Source organism: Bufo bufo, chromosome 4, assembly GCF_905171765.1.
Source record: "Bufo bufo chromosome 4, aBufBuf1.1, whole genome shotgun sequence".
Classification (NCBI taxonomy): domain Eukaryota; kingdom Metazoa; phylum Chordata; class Amphibia; order Anura; family Bufonidae; genus Bufo; species Bufo bufo.
The window spans coordinates 618,034,198-618,047,026 of record NC_053392.1 but is presented as its reverse complement, the minus strand read 5'-3'; the positions used below and the strand labels follow the sequence as shown (position 1 = coordinate 618,047,026).

At 42.9% G+C, this 12,829-nt stretch overlaps 1 protein-coding gene across 1 annotated transcript in view; it reads left to right on the top strand.

The window, feature by feature from the left end:
- The window catches only part of LOC120999673 (zinc finger protein 260-like), a 44,353-nt gene extending 33,237 nt beyond the window's left edge, over positions 1-11,116 (top strand). Inside the window, exons 3-4 of the mRNA XM_040430687.1 lie at positions 8,014-8,071; positions 9,256-11,116. Coding sequence (XP_040286621.1) covers positions 8,014-8,071; positions 9,256-10,898 — 1,701 coding nt within the window. The 3' untranslated portion in view covers positions 10,899-11,116. The remainder of the gene's footprint in view (positions 1-8,013; positions 8,072-9,255) is intronic.
- Positions 11,117-12,829: the final 1,713 nt, after the last annotated feature.

The following is a 12,829-nucleotide window of genomic DNA, read 5'->3' as shown; positions in this document are numbered from 1 at the left end:
CTCCCTCTCTCCCTGGCTCTCCCCCATCGGGCCACCCAGTTACTTTATTGGTGGCTGTGGCTGACCGCGTCACAGTGAGGAGAGAGGGACGTTCTCCCTTCTTCTTCACTCTGCAGCTGCTTATGAGAACATGGTGTGCGCTGAGCTTTGCACGCACCATGTTCACTGATAGTGACTGATTCTAAGCTGCACAATAGTGAAAAAATGCCAATCCCGGTATCAAATCGGATACCAAACTATCGAAAAAGTATCGAGACTTCAGTACCTGGTGCAACCATACTGGGTACACTATAAGAGGGGATTTTTTCTACTGGCACACATTATGGGGGCTTTATTACAACTGGGGCACTATAGGCAGACATTATTATTTCTGTGGCATACTGTCGTGGCTGTCATTACTGCTGGGGGGCATTAGCTCTACTGGGGGCATATTTACTACTGGGGCACACTGGGGGCTTTAATACTACTGGGGCTTTATGGTAGGCTTTATTACTACTGGAGCACAAAAGGGGCGTTAGTCCTACTGGGGGCATTGTAGGTGGGCATTTTGGTGTGCTTTATTACTACTGGGGGACCATGGGGAAGGAACATGATTACAATTATGGAGGCATTATTACTTCTGGAGCACAATGGTGGACATTTACCTTTGGGGCACTATTACTACAAAGGGCAATGTTGGAGAGAATTAATAATATTGGTGGGACTTTTGGGAGCACTATTACTATGGGGCGCACCCTGGCACACTATTTTTGGGAGACACTATGGTTGCTGCACTATTACTGTCAGGGGAACTATCTGCTGGGTGCAATTATTTTTAGGGCATTTTGTGTGCCAATAATTAATGAATGCGGCTCTGGTCTGTGTGGTACGAGTATTGTCTGGAGGACTATTTGTATCTGCGGTATAGTATTGGGGAGAACAGCAACTATTGAGGGTGGCAGAATAGGGTGATAAGAAGGTGAGAAGATGATGGAAAAGTAGGATTTCTGTTTGACAAACTATGAGAACGTCAGAGGAGACATCCCTGGATGTAAGAGATATGTGGTGCTGTATTCTCCTGTAAGTTTGGTAGGGCGGAATGTAATTTAAAAAGTAATGACCAGCCATCATGGGTCTTAATGTGGTGTCATTTTGACAAGATGATTAACGCTGCAGCACCGGGATCAGAAATGTGTCACTACTTTTATTATTTTATGACATTCTAATCAATTAAAAAATATATATATATTTTACATAATTAGGTTGCCTCACGATTTAATACTAATACATACCTCCTGACAGATCCTAAAAAAATACAGACCCCAAAATAATACAGGCTGCAAATCAGACCCCAAAATTAATACACATCCCATACTTATACAGGTCCCAAATTGGCATCAAAATTTATTTAGACAAAGATCAGAACCCAAATTTATACAGACCGTATATCAGATCCCTGAATTAATGTAGACCCCTGCCACACCTATATCTCGCACCTCACCTCTTGGTCCCTTTAAAGGGGTTGTCCGAGTTATATAAATATATGCCCATGTGCCTTATAACCTATCTAATAACACTTTTGTGATTTACATTTTATTTCTATAGTACTGGGATTGTGCAGGGCCGATGTGGGTCATGTCACCCGCGACGTCATCCACCTGGCTCCCTGTGCTGACGTTTCGTGTACAGACTTATCCCTGCCTGAGGGAGGGGCCTGGGTGCCCGCCCTCCCCCTCTCCCTGTATCTGGCTGCCAGACAGCTCCTGTGAGGGATGGCGCATGCGTGATCCTTACCAGTGCCGGCAGCCGTGTGAAAACACCAGAGCCCTGACCCACTGGTGTGCCTTCCCTCTGCATCTGGCTGCCGGATGGCTCCTGCTACCAGTGCAGGCAGCCGTGTCAAATCAAGAGTCCTGTCAGATACAGGTAATCGGACAACAAAGCCACCTCCCCCTCCCCCCAGACAACCATAAAAAAGTAAAGCCTTGCCCATGATTTATATACAGTACAGACCAAAAGTTTGGACACACCTTCTCATTCAAAGAGTTTTCTTTATTTTCATGACTATGAAGGCATCAAAACTATGAATTAACACATGTGGAATTATATACATAACAAACAAGTGTGAAACAACTGAAAATATGCCATATTCTAGGTTCTTCAAAGTAGCCACCTTTTGCTTTGATTACTGCTTTGCACACTCTTGGCATTCTCTTGATGAGCTTCAAGAGGTAGTCCCCTGAAATGGTCTTCCAACAGTCTTGAAGGAGTTCCCAGCGATGCTTAGCACTTGTTGGCCCTTTTGCCTTCACTCTGCGGTCCACATGTGTTAATGCATAGTTTTGATGCCTTCATAGTCATGAAAATAAAGAAAACTCTTTGAATGAGAAGGTGTGTCCAAACTTTTGGTCTGTACTGTATATACGTATATAGAAATATACTGATCTATATCACTATATACACACCCCTGTTAAAATGTCAGGTTTCTGTGATGTAAAAAAATGAGACAAAGATAAATAATTTCAGAACTTTTTCCACCTTTAATGTGACCTATAAACTGTACAACTCAACTGAAAAACAAACTGAAATCTTTTAGGTGGAGGTAAGAAAACCAAAAAAACTAAAATAATGCATGCTCAAATCCTGATGCAAACTGATGCATTAAAATACTGGATCCGTCTCTCCGGTGTCATCTGGAAAAACGGATCTGGTAGATATATTTTTTTGCATTTTTATAGGTCTGCGCATCCGGAAAGCCAGATCCGTTTTGCCGGAACACTGAATGATGGATCTGGCACTAATGCACTTAAATGTAAATTAATGCCGGATCCGGCATTACGGCAAGTGTTCTTTATTTTTGGCCGGAGAGAAAACTGCAGCAAAAAACGCAAGAGGGACTGAACTGATGCATCCTGAACGGAATTCTCTCCATTCAGAAGGCATTAGGATAAAACTGATCAGTTTTTTGGGTATTCAGCTCCTGTGACGGAACTCAATACCGGAAAACAAAAACGCTAGTGTGAAAGTGCCCTTACGTGCCCGATCCAGCACTTCCGTTATTTTCGTTATTCTGCTCCATTAGATGAGAAGAACAACAGAAATAAATAGCGCTGGTGTGAATGGGGCCTAAGAGGTGGGTATTTATGCAGGGAACCATTACTGGTCTAACAGCAGCCAAGTGATAAAGTCCAGTCCAATATGGCAGATCTTCCCTGTACTTTATCACTTGGCTATAATAGCCTGTCTGCATTCACTACATACTGAACCACATACATGCTTGCGATGTGTATGGTGCAGCATGTGATGTGTGTAGTGCAGCTTGCGATGTGTATGGTGCAGCATGTTATGTATGTAGTGCAGCTTGTGATGTGTGTGGTGCAGCATGTGATGTGTGTGGTGCCGCATGTGATGTATGTAGTGCAGTTTGTGATATGTGTGGTGCAGCTTTTGATGTGTATGGGGCCGCTTGTGCTGTGTATGGTGCAGCATGTGATGTGTATGGTGCAGATTGTGATGTGTGTAGTGCAGGGTGTAATCTATATGTGTAATGTATGTATTGCATTGTGTAATGTGTACGTGTGTGATGTACAGTACAGACCAAAAGTTTGGACACACCTTCTCATTCAAAGAGTTTTTTCATGACTATGAAGGCATCAAAACTATGAATTAACACATGTGGAATTATATACATAACAAACAAGTGTGAAACAACTGAAAATATGTCATATTCTAGGTTCTTCAAAGTAGCCACCTTTTGCTTTGATTACTGCTTTGCACACTCTTGGCATTCTCTTCATGAGCTTCAAGAGGTAGTCCCCTGAAATGGTCTACCAACAGTCTTGAAGGAGTTCCCAGAGATGCTTAGCACTTGTTGGCCCTTTTGCCTTCACTCTGCGGTCCAGCTCACCCCAAACCATCTCGATTGGGTTCAGGTCCGGTGACTGTGGAGGCCAGGTCATCTGGCGCAGCACCCCATCACTCTCCTTCATGGTCAAATAGCCCTTACTTTCAAAGTTTTCCCAATTTTTGGGCTGACTGACTGACCTTCATTTCTTAAAGTAATGATGGCCACTCGTTTTTCTTTACTTAGCTGCTTTTTTCTTGCCATAATACAAATTCTAACAGTCTATTCAGTAGGACTATCAGCTGTGTAGCCACCTGACTTCTCCTCAACGCCACTGATGGTCCCAACCCCATTTATAAGGCAAGAAATCCCACTTATTAAACCTGACAGGGCACACCTGTGAAGTGAAAACCATTTCAGGGGACTACCTCTTGAAGCTCATCAAGAGAATGCCAAGAGTGTGCAAAGCAGTAATCAAAGCAAAAGGTGGCTATTTTGAAGAACCTAGAATATGACATATTTTCAGTTGTTTCACACTTGTTTGTTATGTATATAATTCCACATGTGTTAATTCATAGTTTTGATGCCTTCATAGTCATGAAAATAAAGAAAACTCTTTGAATGAGAAGGTGTGTCCAAACTTTTGGTCTGTACTGTATATATGTGTGTGATGTATGTAGTGCAGATCTTCTGCTCTGCCTGTATGAACTAGGAGATGATCATGTGACAGTGTTTGTATGCGAGGTTAGGTTGTGCAGTGCAGGGGGAGGGGAGGGCACATTATTCACACCCACAAATATCCATGAGGGAGAGCTCAGGCATTATTACTCGCCCCACAGCTTTGCTGCAGCATGTAAACAAAGCATGGATAACAGAACTATGCAATGGTGTAAGTATGTTTTTTGTTTTTGTTTTTCCAGAAGAAATCAAGCTTAACTAATGTATATGTAATGTATTTCTCATTAATGCAATTATCTAGTCAACCAATCACATGGCAGTTGCTTCAATGCATTTAGGGGTGTGGTCCTGGTCAAGACAATCTCCTGAACTCCAAACTGAATGTCAGAATGGGAAAGAAAGGTGATTTAAGCAATTTTGAGCGTGGCATGGTTGTTGGTGCCAGACGGGCCGTTCTGATTATTTCACAATCTGCTCAGTTACTGGGATTTTCACGCACAACCATTTCTAGAGTTTACAAAGAATGGTGTGAAAAGGGAAAAACATGCAGTATGTGGCAGTCCTGTGGGCAAAAATGCCTTGTGGATGCTAGAAGTCAGAGGAGAATGGGCCGACTGATTCAAGCTGATAGAAGAGCAACGTTGACTGAAATAACCACTCGTTACAACCGAGGTATGCAGCAAAGCATTTGTGAAGCCACAACACGCACAACCTTGAGGCGGATGGGCTACAACAGCAGAAGACCCCACCGGGTACCACTCATCTCCACTACAAATAGGAAAAAGAGGCTGCAATTTGCACGAGCTCACCAAAATTGGACTGTTGAAGACCGGAAAAATGTTGCCTGGTCTGATGAGTCTCGATTTCTGTTGAGACATTCAAATGGTAGAGTCCGAATTTGGCGTAAACAGAATGAGAACATGTATCCATACTCTGATGGCTACTTCCAGCAGGATAATGCACCATGTCACAAAGCTCGAATCATTTCAAATTGGTTTCTTGAACATGACAATGAGTTCACTGTACTAAAATGGCCCCCACAGTCACCAGATCTCAACCCAATAGAGCATCTTTGGGATGTGGTGGAACGGGAGCTTCGTGCCCTGGATGTGCATCCCTCAAATCTCCATCAACTGCAAGATGCTATCCTATCAATATGGGCCAACATTTCTAAAGAATGCTATCAGCACCTTGTGGAATCAATGCCACGTAGAATTAAGGCAGTTCTGAAGGCTAAAGGGGGTCCAACACCGTATTAGTATGGTGTTCCTAATAATTCTTTAGGTGAGTGTATATGTAAGCCCTGAGGAGGTACCACCGCTCTTAGTTCAGCACTGTATCCGGGCACTGGCGCTGCACTGTGTCCTGATGTCAGTGTCAGGTCATATTGCGTGTCGCACACTGTATCCTGAAACTTGTGTCAGAACAGAATGCAGTGCTGACGCCGGACCAGAAGAGGACCAGGGTGCGGTATGTAATACTTAGCACCATACTTCCCGCTCCCTGGGCCTTCTGTACTAATGAGCACTTCCACTACCCGTGCCTCATCATCTATGATTCAGAATGTGGGTGGCTGTAGTAGTGCAAACAGTATTAGCAGCACCAGCCGCCCGGCTAGTAGTAGTAGTAGTAGCAGACCACAGTTGTCCCTTGCTTCTAGTAGGTGCCAGAATATTATAGAAGACAAAGAAGATGAGATTGTGGATTGGATGGCTCACTCCTCCTCTCAGTCTCAGCAGGATGATGTCAATTTTCACCTGTGAGTCTGAAAATGTGCCATTAAGCCAATAGTCACAGCATTCCTCCTGCTCTCCTCCTTGCGGCTCCAGAGAAGCTGGACCTGGACCCCCATGCAGATTCCGGATGCATGGTGGCTCAATGCAGAGCTGCTAGCTGACTTGTGGTTCCTCCTCCGGGGAACCCCGGAGCCCTCTCACCGAAGGCACAGACAGACAGGGGAAATGTCTAGCAAACATACTGGACAACAACCACAAACAGACCAGACATGTTACAACAACTAGTTATAAAACAAAACCCCAAATCAAACCCAGACCATATAATGAGACATATAATGAGAGGTAGAGGACAACAGGAGATATAGGAGAGACATTGATGTCTAACTAGTTGACCCTCACACTGGATAGTTGGAACATCCAGAGAGGAGCAAAGCTCCTTCACAAACCAAGGCAGGAATACCACTGACCTCAGGCGCATAGCTCCATAATAAGTAGAGCCATGAGGCCACACCCAGAAAACACCTAGCTCCACACCTTAACCCCACACTCACTAGACTGGGACGGAGCCAAGAGAAAGGAGGCAGTGCACAAACATGCAAAACAGCAGGCGTGTCACAGCAACTACACCAAGACTGACCAGCAGATGACAATGAATAGATCTGCCATTTCTGGCTATTTATGATCAGCCAGTGATGTGACTGCCTGCCTGTTCATGGTGTTCCATACTGTACTGCAGCTGCTGCTCTGCCTGGTGCCATTACTACTACCCCTAAATGGCTGCACATTGCCTGCCTTTTTTGTGAGGTTTCTCAATGCACTGCTGCTCCCAAAAAAGGGAGGCATCTGCCTCCAGTACGGGATAACTATAGGAAGGTTTTTAATTTTAAAAAGTATAACACATGCGACGGCACAGTTTCTTTTTAAACATGCTGCTTCTTAACACTGTCAATAATGTTTCCAAATGTGTGAAAGGGTTAAAAAGACACTGTGCCGTCGCATGTGTTATACTTTTTAAAATTAAAAACATTCCAATAGTTGTCCCGTATTGGAGGCAGATGCCTGCCCAAATACCCAGAGCTATACATATCAGTGTCATTCTGACATTATTTAATGTTAAAGGGCTTAAAAGGGGGAGAGAAGAAAATAAGAAAGAAACACAAGAGAAATAATATGTGTCCTAGGAGATCTTAGAGTGTGATATACCAGTTCTGAGGCCAATCGGAGCACTTGTAATTGAGGTAGAATTGATTCAGACCCAAATAGAATTCTTGAAGTGATTCGTTCGAATTGGACCCAAAGCAAATTTCAAGAAATTCGCTCATCTCTAAGGCTACTTTCACTTCTGCGCTTTCCCTTTCCGCTATTGAGATCCGTCATAGGATCTCAATAGTGGGGGAAAACGCTTCCGTTTTGCCATTCATTGTCAATAGGGACAAAACTGAACGAAACGGAGAGCACCAGAATGCATTCCGTTACGTTTGGTTGCATCCCCATCGCGCACAGAATAACACTGCAAGCAGCATTTTTCTGTCCGCGATGTGGTGCGGAGTAAGATGGATCCATCATGGCTCACAATGTAAGTCAATGGGGACGGATCCGTTTTCTTGGACACAATAGAAAACTGATCCGTCCCCCATTGACTTTCAATGGTGTTCATGACGGATCCAGCAAAACCACTGGTGTGAAAATAGCTGAATTAATTTCTTGTAAAAGTGTTTCATTTGAGCCTGGAAATAAGCAGCGGGGTATATTTTTCTCATGTCTTTCATCTTGCAGGAAAGTTCTGGTGAAACGACAAGTGGACTTGAAAAACCCATCTCAGTGTCTGTGAATGGTAAGAGCCTTTCATCAATCTTTTTTGATTGTAAATGCCTTTATTAATGGGACAATAATAGGAAGTTCAGAGAAACCTCCTCTTCATCATCATTAATGATACAATTAATATTAATAATTAATTTATAGCCATAATATCCCTTGATCTTCATTGGCACCGGTAAAATGTGACACAATGTGAATAGATTCAATAACAAACAAAAATAATTGGAGGTTAAATGCCGATTCAGAATAAAAGTCACATGATACGATAGGCCAAAGAACCTGTAGTATGTGGACCCATGGGGTCCTTCTCGAGTCAGAGTGCTCCGGTTGTCCATATGCCCTCTCAGACAGGTTCCCACCTTGCAGGGGAGATCAGTAGTACAGGACATAAGCATTCGGTCAGATTAGGGCCTGGTCCTAAAGATGAAGGGTAAATAGCCGTTGAAATAATAACTGGAAAAGTGAGGGCATCTAATGATGATAAGAGAAATAAGGGGAGGAGGACACTTGCAAATTAGCTGGTAAAAACTGATAAAACCAACCCAAACCTGCTGAGATGAAATTACTTGTAATTTTAAAAACCTGGTTTCCATATCACAAGACCATCAATGATAAGGACAAGGTAGCAATTATCTATAGACCAATCAAAGGCAATTTAAAATAGGTGAACCTTTTAAACAAGAGGGAGGCTCTGCAAGAAAAAGTAAATGTGTAAATTACTTTTACCAGTCTCCGTTCAGTACAGGCCAGCATCACAGGAGATGTTGCAGGAAGCCCAGCAGGGTAGCAGGGGAAGGTGGGGGAGAAGACAGTTTTGCAGATCCAAGGAGACCAAAGGATTTCTAGACTGATGGGATCGAGCTAAGAAGGAAGTTGCCAAGGAGGGCCAGGCAGCCAAGATCACAGGAGGTAGATCTTGATCCTGAAGGAATCTTGGGTCTGAGAATAGATGAGCTTCACCTATTTCTGACAAAAAGGGCAAAGGGAATTGCCAGTGATAGGAGATCCCTCAATCCTGAAACAAGTCAACCAGTGGTTTTAGAATGACACATTCAACAATATGTGGTAGGGAAAAGTTTATATCAGTGTGTTTATGCAGGGGATGCTACAGGTAATTGAAGATGGTAGTGATCACATTTCCTGGCTTGCAATTGTCTCAATAAAGCTGCGAAAATAATATAATTTTGTTTAATTTTCCAGTGGAAGACGGGATGAGCGACTTCTATAGACATCTCCATTTATCTTCCCATCATGAAGCAGAAGATAACAATACCACACAAGATGATTCAATAACTCCTAATGTACCCTCAGTCCTTCACAGCAGAGATCTATCCACTGATACCGCTGGTCACAAGAAACCTTCATCTAAGCAATTACTGATTGGTAAAACAAGAACTAAGCAGAAATGTGGGAACATTTTTTCTAGTGAGAATCGTTGTAAAAAGAAATCTAATCTTTTTTTGCATGAGAGCAATTGCAGAGATAACGGGTCATTTTCATGCTCAGAATGTGGAAAATCTTTTACCATGAAATCCATTCTTGTTAGACATCAGAGAACTCACACAGGGGAGAAACCATATTCATGTCCTGAATGTGGGAAATGCTTTAATCAGCAATCAAGTTTTATTCAGCATCAGAGAACTCACACAGGGGAGAAGCCATATTCATGTCCTGAATGTGGGAAATGCTTTAATTATCAATCAAGGTTTATTCAGCATCAGAGAACTCACACAGGGGAGAAGCCATATTCATGTCCTGAATGTGGGAAATGCTTTAATCATCAATCAAGTTTTATTCAGCATCAGAGAACTCACACAGGGGAGAAGCCATATTCATGTCCTGAATGTGGGAAGTGCTTTAGTCATAAATGGTCTTTTGCTAGACATCAGAGAACTCACACAGGGGAGAAACCATTTTCATGCCTTAAATGTGGAAAGTGCTTTAGTCATAAACCGTCTTTTGCTACACATCAGAGAACTCACACAGGGGAGAAACCATTTTCATGTCTTGAATGTGGAAAGTGCTTTAGTCATAAATCGTCTTTTGCTAGACATCAGAGAACTCACACAGGGGAGAAGCCATTTTCATGTACTGAATGTGGAAAGTGCTTTATTCATAAATCAAATCTTGTTGCACATCAGACAACTCATACAGGGGAGAAGCCATATTCATGTCCTAAGTGTGGAAAATGCTTTAATCAGCAATCAAGTTTTAATCTGCATCAGAGAACTCACACAGGGGAGAAGCCATTTTCATGTCTTGAATGTGGAAAGTGCTTTAGTCAGAAATCGAATCTTGTTTCACATCAGAGAACTCACACAGGGGAGAAGCCATTTTCATGTCTTGAATGTGGAAAATCTTTTAATCATAAATTCATTCTAGTTGCACATCAGAGAGCTCATACAGGGGAAAAGCCATATTCATGTCCTGAGTGTGGGAAATGCTTTAATCAGCAATCAAGCTTTAATCTGCATCAGAGAACTCACACAGGGGAGAAGCCATTTTCATGTCTTGAATGTGGAAAATCTTTTAATCATAAATTCATTCTAGTTGCACATCAGAGAACTCATACAGGGGAGAAGCCATATTCATGTCCTGAGTGTGGGAAATGCTTTAGTCAGCAATCAAGCTTTAATCTGCATCAGAGAACTCACACAGGGGAGAAGCCATTTTCATGTCTTGAATGTGGAAAGTGCTTTAATAGTAAATCACATCTTGCTACACATGAGAGAACTCACACAGGGGAGAAGCCATTTTCATGTTTTGAATGTGGGAAGTCTTTTACTCAGAAATCAAATCTTGCTAGACATGAGAGAATTCACTTAGAAGAGAAGCCATTGTAATACTCAGATTGTAACAGATGTGGAGCTTCATTGTGAGACCTGCTGCCTAATCATGTCTTCTGTATAACTTAAAACAGTTGTCCAGTTTCACTCTGCATTAATCATCCTGTTCTCTTCCTATGGCATAATATCATAATGAGGAGCACGTTGGCTCAGTTCTCCCCTTGTTTGCGTGGGTTTCCTCCGGGTAAAGCGTGATGATAATGTCTGTAAAGCACTGTGGAATATAGTAGCGCTATATAAGTGCATAAAATAAATAATTATGTATAATATATTGAGTGATCTTTTCATATTGTTCATTATAATTCTTGTTTTTGTACATAATGTATATCTTTTAGTCAGGTTTCTTAAAGAGAATATAAAAAACATTAAATGTCCTTCTAATTGTGGTGAAACATCAAAAATAATATAGAACTGATCAGCCAGATCTGTCCATAAGACTGCAACAATAAGTGGGTGTGGAACTACTGTGTCCACCAAACAGTTTGTCTTTGGGCTAAGCCTACAATTGTTATCCTGGCAGTCCCCTGGTATTCACACTTCACCCGCGTTCTCGCTCCGCTATCCGCTAGGCGCTGTGAAGGAAGAGCACGCCACATGCTCCCTGTGGCAGAGATATTAGTTTTACAAATTAGCATGCATAAGAGTAGGTCTAGGTAAAGTCTAAGAGGCACATAGACTTCATTAAATGGCAGTATTCTGTGAGACAAGCTTTAGCTGATGCCAGCAGAGGACTCTCCCAGCCCAAGTCGCAGTCCGCGACGTAGTCTTGGATTGGCAGTGGCCGCTCTAAAAAATGTGTCAAACACAAGGCCCGCGGCCTTGTTTTTTTGTGGCCCGCCAGTGATATGGGCGGCTGATGAGAAATTAGACCTGTAATATGTGTAAGTAGTGCCGCAACAGTGGGACTCCTGTGGGCAGCACGCTGTTGCAGTGTAGTCACTATGCTCACGTATATGTACACTCACCAATCCCATCTCGGCCGCTTAACAATTACATCAACTCAGCGCTCCGCGGCTCCACCTCCATGATATTTAGTGGTGCCAGAGCCAGTCGACATGATTGCTGAGTGGCCGGGACAGGATCGATGAGCAGATATCATTGCCAGGCGCTATTTTCTTTTTGTGCCCGTATTGAGCAGGAATGGAGAAGGTAAATAAAACTGGTAGCAGCTAGCTCTCTGGGAACAAAATGGCAGCAGGCTCTTTGGGGCCGATGTAGTAGCAGTATCTTTCTGTGTGTGGAGGGGGGGGGGTCCGATGACAACCTCCATGCTGTTTTATGGATTGCTACAATCTTCTTGCTTAATCTTCCCCAGTCAATGGCTGGCTAACGTGGGGTTCCTAAGGCACCTTCCCCTGAGGGAAAGTACCTGAGCATTAGGAACTGCAAAGTCAGCAACTCAACTGTAAACTTACACCGCGTAGGTTGAAAAGTGTTCAGCACAAAAGTCCAGAATCACCACCTCTTGTCCAGTGACAGATGTTTTGGAGATGGGAACAGGTGTGTGGCACATGGAACCCTCCATCAAGTCACTAAAAAAATTATGTCACACTCACCAGTGGGTCTCCTAACATTAGAGGGGACTGAAACCATAATGTGAGCTGGACACAATCGTGTATAGACTACCTAACAAGTTAATAAAGCTTTCCCACCCTGCAAAAAACTTTGTGTGTTTCCTAGAAGACACCTCCACCCAGTCTTTCTTCATTATAAATGAGAGCTTTTCAAGAAAGAACTTGATGCAGGTGTGGACTGCCCCTATCTCAGAACTTACCTACAAAGGAATGAACATTATGGAGTGGATACCTGAAGTGGAATCCACATTCCAGACCTTCAAGCAGACCTCCTCAGCCTCGATTTTGCATTGCCTGTATGTCTGTAAGCAGCTCTTAGAGAAACACAACCCAAATAAGGTGCAAGCTTATGAC